The 17593-nt window shown below is 35.6% G+C and overlaps 1 protein-coding gene across 1 annotated transcript in view; it reads right to left on the reverse strand.

The window, feature by feature from the left end:
• LOC145690299 (muscle-specific protein 300 kDa-like) overlaps window positions 1-17593 on the reverse strand; it is a 633032-nt gene that overhangs the window by 521567 nt on the left and 93872 nt on the right. Inside the window, exon 2 of the mRNA XM_081765072.1 lies at window positions 1693-1754. Within this exon, the coding sequence (XP_081621198.1) occupies window positions 1693-1754 (62 nt within the window). The remainder of the gene's footprint in view (window positions 1-1692; window positions 1755-17593) is intronic.

The raw sequence follows: 17593 nt of genomic DNA on the forward strand, positions 1-17593 counted from the left end.
CATGCGAGTAGAGAATGTCGTCGTCTAAGTTCAAATTAGCGGGAAACGAGGAATCCTTCCGTGAGTTCAGTCGTGTAAAGCTGGGATTTAATCGAATGGAAAGATCAGGTTTGCATTATTACAATAATAAAATAACATTGCTGTTTCTGATAATCGAAATTACATAATTATTGTTTTTGCGAATTTCCGATATAACGTAAATTATGTAAATTTTGAGTTTTGAGATCATTTTCGCAACTTTTTTTTTCACATATTCACCACTAAAATTCTTTAAAAAAAAATGTGTTGCGTCGATCGCAAATTTTTGCGAAGACATATTTAATGAGACACCAGTACATCTCAGTAGGGAGACATTATGCGAGCGAGAATTCTGGTTATTCAACTTAACCCTTGCGTACCAGTGACATACATGTCAAAATACTCCGTTGCAAAATACCAGTGACATCCAAAAGAGTGTCATAAAAACATATTCCTTATAAAGGGTCATATTAATCCTGGAGACGATGAAATTTTTTAGTGGATGAAAGGCAAGACTTACTATTAGTTCTACTATTTCTCCATAGGTGACAGCACCTTACTGACAGAAAATAAATGTTTTGTCTCAGTAGATGACAGGCCTAAGGGAACATTCAATTACGACACAAATGTGTTTGTTTTGACGATATACATTTAGCAACTTCGAGATCGGAAAAAAGAGAAAAAACGTCGTCTTTGATTTCTGGTCAGTGTTGCCAATATCAGAATTTCCCCTTTTCAGTCCAAATGTTCCACAATCCTAATAATTGCTCTTATCAGTAATGTGAATGCTCTCTTCAGGCGTACACAATAATTATTCCCTATATAACGGTCTAGGCAGACTTTTAACAGTAAATGAAAACTTGGTATTACAGCACGCACATAAGAAAACGACAACTGGAACTCAAGGGGTTAATAAATTATAGTAATTTAGGTAAAATGGATATCTATTGAAATAGTGAACATTTGAATGAGTAATACTTGTTTTCATGAATCTGGAAATATATTTAAGTTTATACACATCCAATATTACAGTATGGTCTATGTTGCTGAATTGTTTATAACGCTGTAATGCAGAGCTTTCCGATTTGAGTGTCAAGTGGTTGTAACAAGGGTATCGCGAGATTTTTTGGTTATAAATTCAGAAAAAAAAAACTAAGACCTTATGATAAAATAAAATTAAATTTCCTTCTTTTCGTTTATGATTAATGGAAACGCAAAAGTTATTTGATAGAAATCACCATTTTAGTCGTTTCTACCACAAGGGTACTTATCTACCTCGTCCCTCTACTTTTTTTTTAATTTACTGTAAAATTAGTAATTATGGAAATATTCCTATTTTGTAAATAAACTCCTCAATTATTGCATCTCAATATTTTGACACTTTCAATTGATCGCAATTATCAATGGAGTCTTCAGATTAAGATACTTCCTTGTTGATCGCAATTGTCGCGACTCCTTAAGAAGAACATTGACATCATTTCTTAAGATAAATTACCTCATCAACTAAATTGTCTTGTCGTCTGTAATTGTCATTTGTTAATTAAAATTCGAGAATTAATTCTTACGATTATGACCCTCAATTACCATAAAAGAATTTAATTTCACTTAAGTAGTTGAGTTAAGGAGTTGATACGTTAAGTTACAGATTATCACAAAAGTATGACTGTCACTTACCTTGGACAGATAAGAGTTGATCCAGTTCACGAAGGTTTTCTTCTGCACTCTTTCTTGTTCATCTGAAATGGATAAAATAGAGGAGTTATTTTCAAATGGTTTTAAACGCACAAATTTTAGCATACACAATAAAAACCTCATATTACATTAACGTTCTTACAAACTTACTTGAAAAACAATTACGCACATGCCAGATTTGGCCAATTTCTGTAAGAACAAACTTTTGAAGAGTAACAACGACATGGTTATTTGCAGTGGCGTATTTAGGGGAGGGCTTCCGGGCTTAAGCCCCTCCCGAAATCTTACTTACTATAGTAAAGTATATGAAATATCTTGCAGAATTATCACATTTTCAGGCAAAGCCCTCCCCAAAAGTTAGCAAAACCCCTCCCGAAACAAAATCGTAAATACGCCACTGGTTATTTGCATTTGTGAGTTTTCTTCTTAATCAGTTCAACAATTCATGTTGAAATATTCTACAGTTATATGGTTCTTTAAGAATGATTAAGAAATCGAAGTCAAACGTGACGTACTAACGTCGAGAACTCCGGGTTATCAGCCCTAGAAGCACAGACAGTAGGCCCAACAGTAGGCTAGGCCAGTGGTATTCAACTTTATTTTCTCTTTTATCCTTAACGATACGTTTCTCTTCAAAGTGTATCGCTAGATTTAAGTAATACTTAATTCAAATTATAGATAACTATATCAAAAATAAGTTGTAGAATGTGTTACTTATTAATTAAGTTAGTTGTTCCTACCAAGCCTTCGCCTCGTCTGCAAATTGCCTGCACGCCAGTGATATCTCTTGGCGCCAGATAGGAGGCAGCACAGCTAACGATAACTAACACCTGTGAACCCAGGGCCGGATTAAAGGGGATTTAGGGGGGATGTAGCCCCGGGTCTCCAGGTTGACAGGGCCCTCTAATCTGATCAAAATACCAATTGACTATCTAAATTAATCATAAAGATACAATCATCATCATGAAATAAAATATGACTAAAAATATAAAACATATCCCCTTAACTTTCCTAATGTACTTTCACAGAAAAATATTAGACGAAGTCAGCAGGGGCCATACATTTTTTTCTAGCCCCAGGCCTCCAGATGGATTAATCCGGTCCTGCTGTGAACAATTTGGAATTAGCGTGATTTCTCTATTTATAATAATGATTAAGAATATCTAAATATTGTCTCATAGGTGCTTATCCTTGAAGAAAACATTGGCAGTTTACCTTTCTTAGAACATGTCTTATACTGACATATGTTTGTATACTGACATAGATATGTGATATATATCCCGTAGACCTTCGCGCAAATTGGCTGGGGATGTGGGACCTCAAACATTATTCTCAATTGGGCCCCGCATCTCCTTAGACCGGCCCTGGATCACATTAAACTGAACAAAATAACATGCATCAGAGTAAGTTCACATGCATGCTTTTTGAAAAACGGGAGAAAGATTATTTTTATGGCGCTCAAAGTTCACTGCCAATAACTATTCATAATTTTCATTCTGTTAGAAGAGATTACTTATTCATTTATTTTTATTGTCTGAGAATATCCATTGTATATGTAAAAAAGTGCAACAATAAGAAACACACTGTGCCAATTGCTATTTGATTTCTTCTAACAGTTACAAGTATACTACTATCAGTGACACATACAGTCCCTAGTAGGAAAGTTGGTTGGTTCACCGTTGGGGATTGAGTGGGATTTGGTCGGTGGGTAATGGTCGGTGAAAGCCTATAGCGGCAAAACTTACGTTATATGTATGGTTAAATATATGGTTGGCCAACCAATAATTCTCCCGACTTTCACGCAACGATAGTAGAATTGACTGTTTTCCCAACCAAGAAATATATTACTTTAGCGTTGGCTAAATGTCGGGGAACCGCTCTTTAGGTTGGGAAATAGTTGCCAAAGTGGCCAAACCTGACATTGGGCCACCGTTGGTATGTCGCATTGCTACCATTTTCCCAATGTTAGACCAACCAATTTTGCTAGTAGGGGTACTTGTAAACTTCGTAAATGAAACTGATTTTTATTTTAAGATATAGATACAATTTCTCTACCAATGAATGAATTTCGATTGCTAATGATTTATATGAAATAACATCAAAATCATTTTAGCATTTGGCAATATTTCGCATGGAATAGCTATGGAAACCTGTTTGTTCTCTGCTTGCTCGAGGAAAAAGTCGTGCATTAAAATTGAATAATCTGTTCTTTGTTCTTTAATATCACAAAACTTCAAGGTCAATATGATCTATGAATTAAAGTAACCAAAGCAAATGTACGTGATTCAGATGCAGCTTTTCGATGTTTCTTCTTTCTTCTGTTCGTGACAATTTTGATTCTGATCTGATAACCATGCACAGTAATTTAAACGTAAAGTTTACTTTTTTAAAATGCATTTGTCACGTACTTGTATGTAATATACTTACTTAAGCCTAACCTTGCTTTTATTTCTACAAGACATTGACAAAGTACTTTTTAAAGATTACAAAACAGGATAATCATATGTTATAATCATAAACCGTAATTGTTTGGTAAAACCTCCCATTTTTTGTTTTGTTTTTGTTTTGTGCACTAATGATTTCATTGCGTGCTGAATGAAAACATTTGAGAATCAGACGTTACAAACGGTTGATTCAATAGTGTTACACATGCGCAGCTTATGTCTTTATTAGTAAGTGAAAAACAGCTTGCATTCGATACAAAGAGTCAGTGTAAAGTAATTCTCTCGTCTCTTTTATAAATTACTTAAAATTTTTACTGAAAAAAAGTATAAAATACTATTTGATTCCTTAATATTGGATAGCTTTCTTGGAGGCGAGATAGTGAAGTGAGGAAAGGCCTATCTGTGAGGATTAATCTTACATGATGTACTGTGCACTCAATCCGGTGCTAATTATACTGGATTGAAATCCCGGTAACGGTTTGGCTGCCCCGTTAATAGTAGGTCCTCTCCTTCATAACCTCGATGTTACATAATGATATAGAACTAAAAACTAAAAAGAAAAATGTTACTATTAGTTTAACTTTGATAATACTGGTAGAAATGTTCGATTCAAACGAAATTCGAAGCACAAAATGTGTATCTATAGAATGCATACATGTAGAATATCCCAGCAAATTGGCAGAATGATCGCAGTGTCTATGCAGAGCAAGAAATTAATAGATTAAAGGTCGTTGGAGAACATGGCATGTGAAATAAGGAATACGAATCCCTTTGTGTGTGGATCATACAATCTGTATTTGCAACGCCAGGAGTACTACGCTATCGATAGCTAATCGTGCAGTTAAGTGACTTCGAATTTGGCTGTATAGTGGGGTTGGAGATCGACTGCTTGTTTTCATTAAGTGGATCCTGATTTGTCTGAGGTCCATCAATATTGCATAGAATGTGAATCAGAGCAGACATATCCCTAACATCCCCCTGACTCACCGGGAAGCGCCTGGAAAGAAGGATCGTTCAGGCTACCTTAACTGACAGGATGGTGATCTGTGCAATGAAAGACACCACGGCTCCCCATCTGTTTGCACTCAAACATTGGAGGAAAATCTACTTATCCGCGTTTTTCTCGCACGATTACTCCTGAGATCTGTTCATACCCGAGAATGGCTTCACTTGTGTCGGGAGAGAGTAGGGTAGTGAGATGAATGGACGGTATTGTATTAGCGATGAGAGTCGTTTCTGTTCGGAGTTTGCAACAACTGTTTGTGTATCGATAGATGTGTGAATGTACGCGGAAAGAGCCAACACGTGTTTGCACGCGCTATCAAGACACCTGGTGTTGTGGTATGAGTTGAATTAACTACACATACTGCCTGTCGTTGGACTTCATTCAAAGGAGAACGATTAGTGCGTTGTACATTCATGACATAATATATTATGTCATCTGTATACTTTCCTCAGCCCCAGCACGTTGTACTCGGCAGCCCTTTACTCTGGCTAGCTAAGCCTCCGGAATCAAACCCTGTCGACAAGTGTGGAACATGATATCATGGTGGGCTGATCGAGAGCTCTAAGTGTTCGGCAAGCGATATATTGCCTAGCTATCTAGAACTAAAGTGAGCTAAAGATACCTCACTCACAATAGACATACAGAGTCTGTACAACTGGCTCTGCCCATCAGCTGCTACTGCAACCGTTTGGAGTGAAACATGAATATAAACATGTATAGCACATTCGAGCTGTCCCACTGACGCCATATTCAAACCACAATCAACTAACATCACCTTTTTGTGTATTGACCTTGGGTCAGATCCGTTAATTCCTACTAGGTGCTCTTAAATGTGTTTCCACAAGTATAAATTTTGTGTGCTGTGATATTTAACACAAACACCGTGTGCGTGGGTTTTCTCGGGGTTTTCACATTTCCTCTGACTTTCTTCATTCCACCATTTCTTTCATTTCTCATCATCACCGTCTCCTTTAGCCTAACCAGCATAACCGTGCGACGTAAAACTGAAAGATTTCATTTCATATTTAGCATATTAAAGTTATTAGAATCTACTATAGTCTCTATTATTGAAATTTTATACAAATATCAAAACAATAATATGATTTGAACGGTGGAAACATGAAACATTTCTACAACTATATACCAGATTAGTAATTATTAGAATTAACTAGACAAATTGTTCCACCAACTATGAATGTCTATGCATCATCACAGAACTGAATGAAGAAGAGGCCTTTGTAAATCCTTTCGTAGTTCGGGCCTAGCGATGTATCCTGTACAAAACGTACTTTCATGATAAGTTTCCCTCATTGCGTTTAAAGTGAAAATTCTGTTCAACAACTTTTCTAAAAGCATTGCCTTCGCAACTAAAGCAAATATTTACACCCTTTCTCTTGATTGGATTTGTATTGATGCAAATGTTTAAAAAAATCATTTAGGTGACGACCTCGTAAGAGACCGCAACACAAAATAGCCATTCACTGTGTTTGTATTATTGGGAACCTTGCTCAGTTGTTTATTAGAGGCCGTTATGTAACTTTTTATGGAACTGTTTAACCACCGAAGTAATTTCTTTGAACATATTTGTTTATTTACAACACGTTTAAGCGTTAAATGATTATGTTGACACACTTCTAAGCACTTTCTGCGTAGATCTCAGGCCTACCTCATCTCAATCTATAGAAGGAATGAACAATCTTTTAAACTTCAATATTTAATGTAAAGAGGATTGTTATGAACTAGAAATTTTAATATTGAGAGTCCAGTGGCATAAAAATTCCTTCAAATCAAAGATGCATATTTATACAACGAAAAGCAAAATCTTTCGCGTAAGGCCAAAATATTCCAGCGTTCTTGTGGTAAACAAGTCAAATCTTAAATATATATAAAACTACATGAGCTGACATAAATTATTGCGCAGTTCCTGTAGGGCTACAATGATTAAATTTGGCATGATTGTAGCTTTCCGGAACTAATCTACAGGAAAATCGCCAAAAGTGAATATTTTTAATTTTTAGAAGGTCTAAAAAGGGGATGAAGAATTTCCCCATGTTATTTAAATGGGCCTTTTTTCGGACCTATAATATCGTTTTAGGTACTTAGAATTGGAATAAAAACTTGAAATTCGGTATGCTTGTACGTTTTCGTTAGCACTACTTAAGTAAACAGTAAAAATAAAAAAAAATCCAACTTTAAAGTGGTTTTATAGGGAACTGAAAAGTCTTTCCCATGTTATTTATATGGGACACCTTTTACACCCCAAAATTATTGAGCACTTCCTGTAGGGCTACAATGATTAAATTTGACATGATTGTAGGTTTTCGGGACAAACCCACAGGAAAATTGCCGAAAGTGAATATTTTTAATTTTTAGAGGGTCTAAAGAGGGGATGAAGAATTTCCCCATGTTATTTAAATAGGCCTTTTTCTGGGCTTATAATCTCATATTTTAGGTACTTAGAATTAGAATAAAAATTTGAAAATTCGGTATGCTTGAACGTTTTCGTTAGCATTACCTAAGTGAATCATCAGAAAAAAAATCCAACCGTAGAGTGGTTTTATGGAGAACTGAAAAACCTTTCCCCTGTTATTTATATGGGACGTCTTCAACACCCTAAGATGTTTAGGCACTTCCAGTAGGATTAGAATCGTGAAATTCAACATGATTATAGCCTTCCAGGACTAACCGACAGGAAAATTGCAAAAAGGGAATATTTTTTTTTTTATGTGTCTAAAGGGGGATGAAAAAATTCCCCCTGCTATTTAAATGGGCATTTACTTGGGATACAAAATATCTTTTAGATAGTTGAATTAGGAAAAGAAACGATAGAATTGTGGGTTAGGTTAGGTTAGGGTTCAAGAGGTGCGAGGCCGTTGGCCCAGCAAAGACAGTGTGTGGGAGCAAAGCCCCCGGATGGGCAGATTCAGAAATATGAAGAGCAAGTTCACGAAAGTCACTGTTGATTCAAAGGCCGATAGATATGAAATGCGAAGCCGTAGGCCGAGCAAACTCGGGGGTCTGGGGGCGGAGCCCCCAGCTAGCCAAAGACTAGTTTTATTATACAATCACACGTGTCAACTTACAAGATATTTGCAGTAAACTCTCTTTATTGATAAATATGTCAAAAAAACTGTTTATATGATATTATGAAATTGAACTATAAGTAAAATTACTAGAACTAAAGTATTATTATTATTATTATTATTATTATTATTATTATTATTATTATTATTATTATTATTATTATTATTATTATTATTATTATTATTATTAGGCTTTAACGTCTTGTACTAATGATCTTTATAGTAAAAGTACAGGGAAATGGAAAGCTTGGCTCAGGGTAGGGAGAAGTGGAAAGCTGCGTCAAATCGCTGATGCGAGAGAATACAAATGCTCTTTGGATTAAAGGAGACACATAATAAAAGAAAAAAATGGTGGAATGAGAAAGTGAAGGAAACGGAATGATCTCTGAAATCAAATCAACATGGTGTTGTATTGTACAGTCAGAATCAGAAATAATATTAAGTATAGGTTGGAGCTATCATTTCTTATACCTCCAGCCTATACTTAATATTGTTTCTGACTGTACACGGAAACGTGACCAGTAATTGAATTAGGAACAATTCAAACTAGAGAAGCGCGTTCTACAGTTGAACCACCGTACGTCTCACCGTAAATTTCCTTTGCACAATTATAGCCCTTACAAAAATTTTTTTTTGAGGAAAAATTAATAACTTTGCTAATGAAAAGACTTTTTGAATGTGACACTTATCATTGAAGACTTTACATATGCAAAAAAAAAATATAGAAACAAATTAGCAATGTAAAAAAATTACTGTAACATTATATTTTGTATGACAATACAATTGTGAAAATTAAAAAAAAAAATTGAATGTGTTATTTATTTCACTAAAAGAGGAGAGTGTATTAATATTTAGAGCTTAGTGTGACTTAATCGTTTTACAATTAAGTTGAATTAATTCATTTGGTTTTGTGCTGAACTGTTTGGCATTTACGCTTTGCTTATAATGCATCATTATGTTACATGGAACTGTTTGACATTATTTACACATAATTCAAATGAGCACTTAACTTAGTGTATAAATTTGATTCGTTCTTAGTTCCGTTACTGATAATAAACAAATGATCAATCATTCACCTCACCGCCACCTTCTGTTTGAGTATTTAACATGACTGTGTCTGTAACGTATTAACAATTACTTATTATCAATTACCATACACTGGCTCTAGAAGAAGATGTCAAATGCGCATTATATAGCGAGACCTTTTTAATCAAAAATAGTTTCCTAAAAGAATATAGTATTTAGATATTGTAATTTTGTTTTTCTTCTCTGTCCTAAATAAGTGTAACGTTCAATACTAAGTCATGCATTACAAAAAGAGTGTGAACTATTTTTTCTCTTGCACGTAATGTACACTCATGTCCAAAATTATTGTCGCATGTCTATAAATGTGTTGTTGTAAGAATATAATTTGATAATGAATTCGCCCGGTATTTCTTATAATGTTAGTACATGCATAATCGGCAAAGTCATGTATGTGGCAAATTTCATGTCAAAAGAGCAGTATAAGAACAATAAAACGAAAATAAAACTTTCTTGTCCATTTAGCAACACTTTGTTATACTCATTTTAATTTTCGTATTTATAATCATTTTCCTATGAAATTTACCAAAATATACATTTCCCGATTATATACATAGTATCAGTACTAAAAGTACCCTCCAAAATCATTATCAAATTATATTCTTACAAGAAGACAGTTATAGATATGCGACAATCATTTAGACATGAGTGTACATTTGCAATAGTACACGACTATCATTTGTTGCTTCTTACTTTTAAACAGCCATAGATAAACCCACGTGCATCCAGTAAATTAATGCTAGGATTTTTGGTAAGTGGGCACTCGACCGTTTTCAAAAATACAGCTTGAGGCTATACCCACTTCTGTATACGCTTGCTATTTCGTAAATGAAAGATGAGTATAGGCTGAACTATTAAAATATTAAGTAGGTATAGGCCATATAGCCCGGTATAAGACAAACAAACTCTTTATTTTATTTATATTAGTTTAGATAGATCATGCGTCATTAACGTAGAAGTAAATCAGAGTGCATGAGTTACACACAGGGATGTAATGAGACTGTGTCTCTGTGTGAGGCTTAGGGACCAGATGAGTGGACCGAGAATTACCAAATTTTGGTCACGGGGACCTTGGACCAGGTCCCAGACCAAGATGAAGCTTTTTTTTTTTTAAATCGAACCAGGGGGTCTCCAGGGATGTTTACAGGGATATGTAAAATTAGCAGAAAATTATCTATATTTTTTCGCTGTTCAGTTTGCTTACATATATATTTTATCTGACTCACGCGAAGAATGGGTATTTCAGATACTATAAAATATTTCATGGTTAGCAGCTGGATTTTACTATAAAACATCCAAAGGAATTTAAAACTAATAAGAAATAATAACAAGGTAGAATTTACGTAATATAATGCAACCAAGTATACCTAATAAAAAGTATTGTGTGTGTGTGCACAACGACGGACTTCCTCGTGGCCCCAATTATCGAGTAGTGTGTTGTGCTTTGAAGTTGGAAAAAAACAAAAAAACAGGAGAGTAGTTTACGTAAGTGTATTAGTCACTATAGTCATTGTTTGCTCAGAAAATTCTAAGAAAGAAAGCAATTTATTGTACTACAATGTACTACCAGCTTCTCAGTCCATGTTCTCTACAAGTATCCCATTTGTCAAAACGAGCGTTTATATTTTGTCATTCTACTTGTAAACGTAGGAGTAAATCATCACCTGCCAATTAGATGTTCCTTACCTGTCTTGCTTTCTTTGTTGTTATTCAATCGACATGTGCTTTCACGATCGGATCAAATTTCGACAAAAACTTCATTAGAGCTAAAATTTTCCCAGATTCATATTTTCAATTAGACTCTCTGTGCCCGCGAAAGAAAAGTTTTGTTCTGCAAGTAATAGTGTCAGTGAGATATCTCCAAAACATCTCTCCACGTTTTGACCGAGGTTTTTATTTGTTTTAGCATAATGTCAATAATCAATTCACATTGATTTATATGACATTCTATGAATTTCCGTTTCCTAAAAGCTGTTCGATGACTCGAGCTGATCATAGTCCTTAACTCTCAGATTCAACTTTCTCCAATTTAAGAAACAATCAGTGCTACAAAAGCTACCCCATTTTATTCTCTCATCAGGAAATGAGACGCAACAGAAATACAACACTGCTTGCTTCTGTAGATAGTAGCACAACTAAACTCTGGAAACCTTTTGTCTATTTGGAATTTTTCTTTCAAACCAGTGTTTCGAAAGACAATGGCCGGAACTATATTTTGGAAAACTAGTCTTTATTTTGCAGTTCTCCTAGACCGATCTCAACCATTAATTGGCAAAATTTACCAGAGGCCAGTGCAATAATTTGTGTGAGTAGAGACGACAGTCTAGGATTTTAGTTCTTCACTTATTTATTTTATAGAAATACAAAATAGTTTTTGTGTCTACAAAATTAATGTATTTCCCTTATGACCAGAGGTGAAGGACGTAATGTTTTATATGGGAACCCTTTCGCTCATGCCAGGCACCAGGGGCATTTTTGCCGATCCCAAACGTTTCAGCATTCTTGCCAATTTGATGTCGAGAACATAATCCAAACAACCCCTGCGGGGCTTCTAACCCGTTCCTACTACTACTACTACAACTACTACTACATTAGCTGTGGATCTATATAGTACAAGAGCAAACGTACTACTACTACTACTACATTTGCTGTGGATCTATATAGTACAAGGGCAAACTTATTTTAATGGAAGAAGTTTAATGAAAATTTTAAAACAATGATCGTTAAATCACTTTTTGAATATTATTTTTAATCTTATTTTAACGAAAGAAGTGTTATAAACATTTTAAAAAGTAGTAAAAAAAAAAAAAAAAAAAACTGTCCGTAGGCAATATTCGAACCCTCGCCAAACACATTTTCGTTACTAGCATGTTACGTTAGACCACTCAGCTACCAGGGCAAACAACAATTCTCGTTTACTTTGTGCTATATGTAGATCATGTCTTGTGATATCGCATCTGTATCGACCAATCAGATCAGAGGATATGCTGAAACGTTTGGGATCCGCAAATATGCGCACCGGGGTGTGTTGTAGCGACATCAGGTTATGGTCCTTAGGTAACCTCGTCGGCACATGGCAGCCTCTCAAAGTATAGTTTGTGTTGAGGAATTCCCTTTGTTTTAAGGTAGCCTCCAAGGATTTTAAGAAAGGTAGATCCCCTTCGTCCAATGCGACCTCCAGAGCTGTTAAGGGTTAGCGATCAGTGGTCAACTGATGCCTCCGTCTTCTTTGGTTCCACTTTTATAGGCCCTCTTCAGCTGGCTCATTCTCTTTCGGTTACCATCCTGTTGTTCTTCATATCTTCCTGGTTTTGCGTATCATCTACAGCTTATAAACAATAGCACGTGTCGCTTATAAACTTGTGTTCACGCTGTAATCCTTACACCAAGAGCTTCCAACATCTAATATCATAAAACTTAGCATCTAAAGTTCATTCAATGAACCTTCTGATCCTGATGTAAACATTGTAGAATGGTATTACTCCACCAGTCATCGGATGATTGGCTATCGGTCACCGCTTCTTTTGAGAAGCACGTGCTTGTACCCTGTCGGCGTTTTGCATATTCCCCGCACGCAGCCATATTGTAAACTGTGATTCGTGCATAAGGTGGGCCAAACCCAGTTTCTACGCATGCGTATTCTCTTTTATTGCATTAATTCAATTTAGTTCTTAGATAGAGTGTTCTTTCTGTTATTTCACTGTAAGTAAATTGTATTTCTGGTAATGAGCCTTATAAGCAACAAAAACATTGAAAAACAGTTTAGTTGACAATGGACTATTTTCTTCTGCCGCATGGATGCGGCAAGGCTCTTTAACCAATAAAATGAAACAATCACCACGTGTATTTGTTTACATGAGGTACTGAACGTTCCTTGAATGAATAATAGAATAAGCTGACTCCTGCTGATTTCTCGGCAAGTGAATTCATTTTCAGTGGCGTAATTTGAAGTAAGTTGCAGGCTATTCCATATCCGTTGGTGACAACTGTTTTTGTTTATGTTCCTTTACATAATCTGAGAGATACCGTCGTTATCATTGTCATTGTCATTAGCTCCGACATGCTTTGACTCTGGCAATGATATGATGAACTCATCATAGGCGAAGGATCACCCTTGATCTCACTTTCTGAATTCGGAGGTACCTGAGGAGACTTTAAACTGGTCGAAATACTATTTTCATTATTGCTCTCTGCCGTATGTTTGGGCCTATCAATGCTACCAATAAAGTAACTGCATTCTGCATTAGGTGTAGGCCTACTTACCAGAAGTATTTCTATAAACATTCTGGAAGCTTCTGATACCTCTTTCTGTCAGTTTTATTCTTTCTAATTTTTATGCTCCACTAGGATATTCCAATATACCATATTGATAGTAATGCATACACATTGAACTTCAACAGCAAGTAGCAAGTTAGGCAATAAATAACTATACACAGCTCGTCCATTAAAGGTACGTCTATTTCATGCACGTACACAATACAACAGAACAGCACAGCTAGACTGAATCTCATGATTCAATAGGCAAATCAGTGAATGAATGCGTGGTGTCGGGGCTGAGACAGGAAATTGGGATTACCAGGGGCCCCACGGGTGACTAATGTATAACTTCTCGATGCACGTGGGTTTTTCTCTGTAGTGTGTTCATGACCAAGGTTATTCAGAGCATGGGCGTCTCTGGCGGGGGGGACGGGGGGACGCGTCCTCCCGATATTTTGAAATACGAAATATTCAATATTTTATTTTAATTTAATTTATTTAGATACTCACTAGCTGTTAGATCATTTCCTTTGATGTCCCCCCCAAATTTTACATGCCAGAGACGCCAATGATTCAGAGCCAAACACACAAGAGAGTTTTGAATTAATCACAAATATTACATCATCAAAACACTATCAAGATGCTCCACTGATTAACAAGCAATTGATCACTTGCGTCAGCTACTAGTGAGGCCGTCTCAATAGATGAGACCCACGGTTGGATCCCCCGCTAAGCCGCCGCTGCCTCATGGAATTGTAAAATAGCTAGGCCTATATTGAAAATAGATTTCCGGTGAACCGTGTTTTATTAAACATTGATTTCATTGGATATCTATATTAGATGCATGATTCATTGGAGGTTATGTCCTAATTGACAATGGGATAAAGCTGCTGAAAAAAGTTACGAAGAACAAGTTGCTATTTTATTTTTCATTTTAATCACTACTTTTGTGAAAGATTCTGAAGTCCTGTTATATTTTCCTTTTCATAAGGAGATCTGTCCTTACATAAATTAAGGAAATCTTGGATTTAAAAAAAGAAAAAAAGAAAATAGTCGCTAATTATTACTGCAATAATAATACGTAGATGCAACTAACAACTTTTCCAATTACTAATTTATTTCCCATTGCAGCAAATGTTAAGTTTGAGTTGAAGTCTCATTTGCTTCTGTGCCCTGAGGGAAAAAAAAAAAAAAAACGAACTAAATTAGAAACACGTCAATGTTGTCAGAATAGACAAAACTCATTAGCGTTCCAAGCTACGGTAGTTTATAGAATAAATACAGAAACACTGCAGGTAAATAAACATTAATATTACAACAGCAACGGCAAAAAGGATGATAAATGCACTTATCGCTTGACTATTTTTTTTTTTTTTAAAAAAGTTCTTTATTTGCAGGAAAAACCTTGGTTTATAACCTTGCGTAACTTTTTTTTTTTTTTTTTTCATCTTGAACTGCATTACCACTGTTTATGGACCAAAGCAAAACCATTGAAGCAGCTCGTAGGTTTGAAATTGAAGTTCTTTACCAGTTGCCATGGGCGACGAGCCATATAGATCTTGCAAAGACACGCATGTCTAATTTTACATCCAACTCCAAGGTCATATTTCTTTCATTATTTCCAAGACATTGAAACAATATATACGGACAGAACATGCTTAATGAAGTTTTGGATATCATTCTACCTTGAGGTAAGATAATAAGTCTAAAAGATTGTATTCATGCATGAAATTGCAAAAGTGATGCGTATAAAGAGTTTAATACAAGAATAGAACACGATTTTATAAAATAAAATGTAACATAATGATAACATTCTTTATGTTTAGAATAAACAATGCCACATTTGATATTCACATTTTAAAATTCCACACATTTTACATATATTTCATTAAAAAGTCATTAAAAATTTGTATTGAGGTACAAGAATTAGAGAGAAAGAGAGTCATCCTTCTTCCTTTTATTTCTCTTCTTTTAGTAGGGAAGAGAAGGAGAAGAAAGAAGGTAAGAGAGAGAGAAAGAAAGGACAGAGAGCAGGGATTTATTTGTAGCCAGGGAAGCCTGGGAATTTCCCCCCTTCTAAGTTTTGACTTCCTTGTATCTTACACGGGATGTACTTGAACCTGAACCCACAAAGTGGGGATGATGTATATATTTCCTGAAAGCTTAGGTTAAGGTAAGATCAAAACCGGTTACCAAAATTGGGGAGGTCTCAAGCATTCCGCTTGAGGGGGAGCACGTTACTCATTTTTATTAACACCTTTAAGGGTGTCTTAAATTCCGTTGCAACCCCGAAGAAAAACATGTCTTTCATCATTTCAAAAGTATAACGTAACAAAGTAAAATAACTTGTCTCAGGCCCCCCCCCCAGGGTCCCAGATGGGGTCCAACTCAAATTTTTTAAATGGAAAGAGGGGTCAACTTGCATATCGTATGAAAGTTGGTGTTAAATTAAAGAAGATAAATCAAGTCGCGACTCTCTACGACAAGCCTGTGCAAAATATTGGTGGGTCAAAATATCAACACAATCTTTATTGCAAAGTCTATGGCCACTCGTATGAATCTGAAACGGTGGAATAGGTGTAGAAACAAAAACACGGATATGTCATTATTTCAAAAGTATAATTATTCACAAAGTAAAAAAAAATGTTCCAGGGTCCCTCGCAGGGTCCCAGACGGGGTTCAACTCAAAATATTGAAATGGAAAGGGGTTCAATTGAGTATCGTATGAAAGCTTATGTTAAGTGAAAAGAAGAGAAAACAAGTCTCGACTCTTGATGAAAAAGTCTATTGCCACTCTATTAATCTGAAGCGGTGAGACAGGCAAAAAACAAAACAAAACAAAACAAAAACTAGAATGTATCAAAGGAAATGGCTAGTGCCATTTTGCAATGCTTATCGACATTCGAGACTTGTCCAATGTGTAATTCTGTATCATTTAAAACGAGCTTTCACATGATGTGCTTATTTACCACCCTTGGCACTTGAAAATTTTGAGTTAGACCCCGTCTGGGATCCTACAGTTGAAACTGGGATATTTCTTTTATCCTTTGATTTTTTTTGTTTTTGTTTGTTTGTTTGTTTGTTTGTTTGTTTGTTTTTTTTTGCACCTGCCTCGCCGTTTCAGATTAATAGGAGTGGCAATAGACTTTTTCATCAAGAGTTGAGACTTGTTTCCTCTTCTTTCACTTAACATAAGCTTTCATACGATACTCAATTTGAACCCCTTCCTATTTCAACTTTTTGAGTTTTACCCCGTTTGGGACCCTGCGAGGGACCCTGAAACATTTTTTAAAATTTTGAATCATTATACTTTTGAAATAATGACATATCCGTGTTTTTGTTTCTACACCGTTTCAGCTATATACGAGTGGCCATAGAATTTGCAATGAAGATTGTGCTGATATTTTGACCCACCGCTATTTTGTACAGGTTTAACGTAGAGAGTCGTGACATGATTTATCTTCTTTTATTTAACATCAACTTTCCTTTCCATTTAAAAATTTTGAGTTGGACCCCGTCTAGGACCCTGCGGGGGACCCTGGTACAATTTATTTTACTTTGATACGTTATACTTTTGAAATTATGAAAGACATGTTTTCTGTTTTCATATCTATCTCACCGTTTCAGATTTTTCGGGGTTGCAACGGACTTTAAGACACCCTTAAAGGTGTTAATAAAACTGAGTAACATGCTGCCCTCAAGTGAAATGCTTGAAACCTCCCCGATTTTGGTAACCGGTTTTGATCTTACCTTGACCCAAGCTTTCAGGAAATATATATCACCCCCACTTTGTGGGTTCAGGTTCAAGTACATCCCGTATTAGTTCAGTCTTCCCAGGGAACCTCTTTCATAGTCTATATAATCTGCTATAAAGTACAATAATTCAACTTCACGTTTTAGTAGCAATCCTTTATAAAAATTCCCCCTTCTACAAAATCCACAGATAAATTATTGACAGAGAGAGAAAGAGAAAAGCAGAGAAAGAGAACGACTTTTAAAAAATTTAAAGA

The sequence above is a fragment of the Thermobia domestica genome, chromosome 7 (assembly GCF_964235325.1).
Source record: "Thermobia domestica chromosome 7, izTheDome1.hap1.1, whole genome shotgun sequence".
In the NCBI taxonomy this organism is placed as follows: domain Eukaryota; kingdom Metazoa; phylum Arthropoda; class Insecta; order Zygentoma; family Lepismatidae; genus Thermobia; species Thermobia domestica.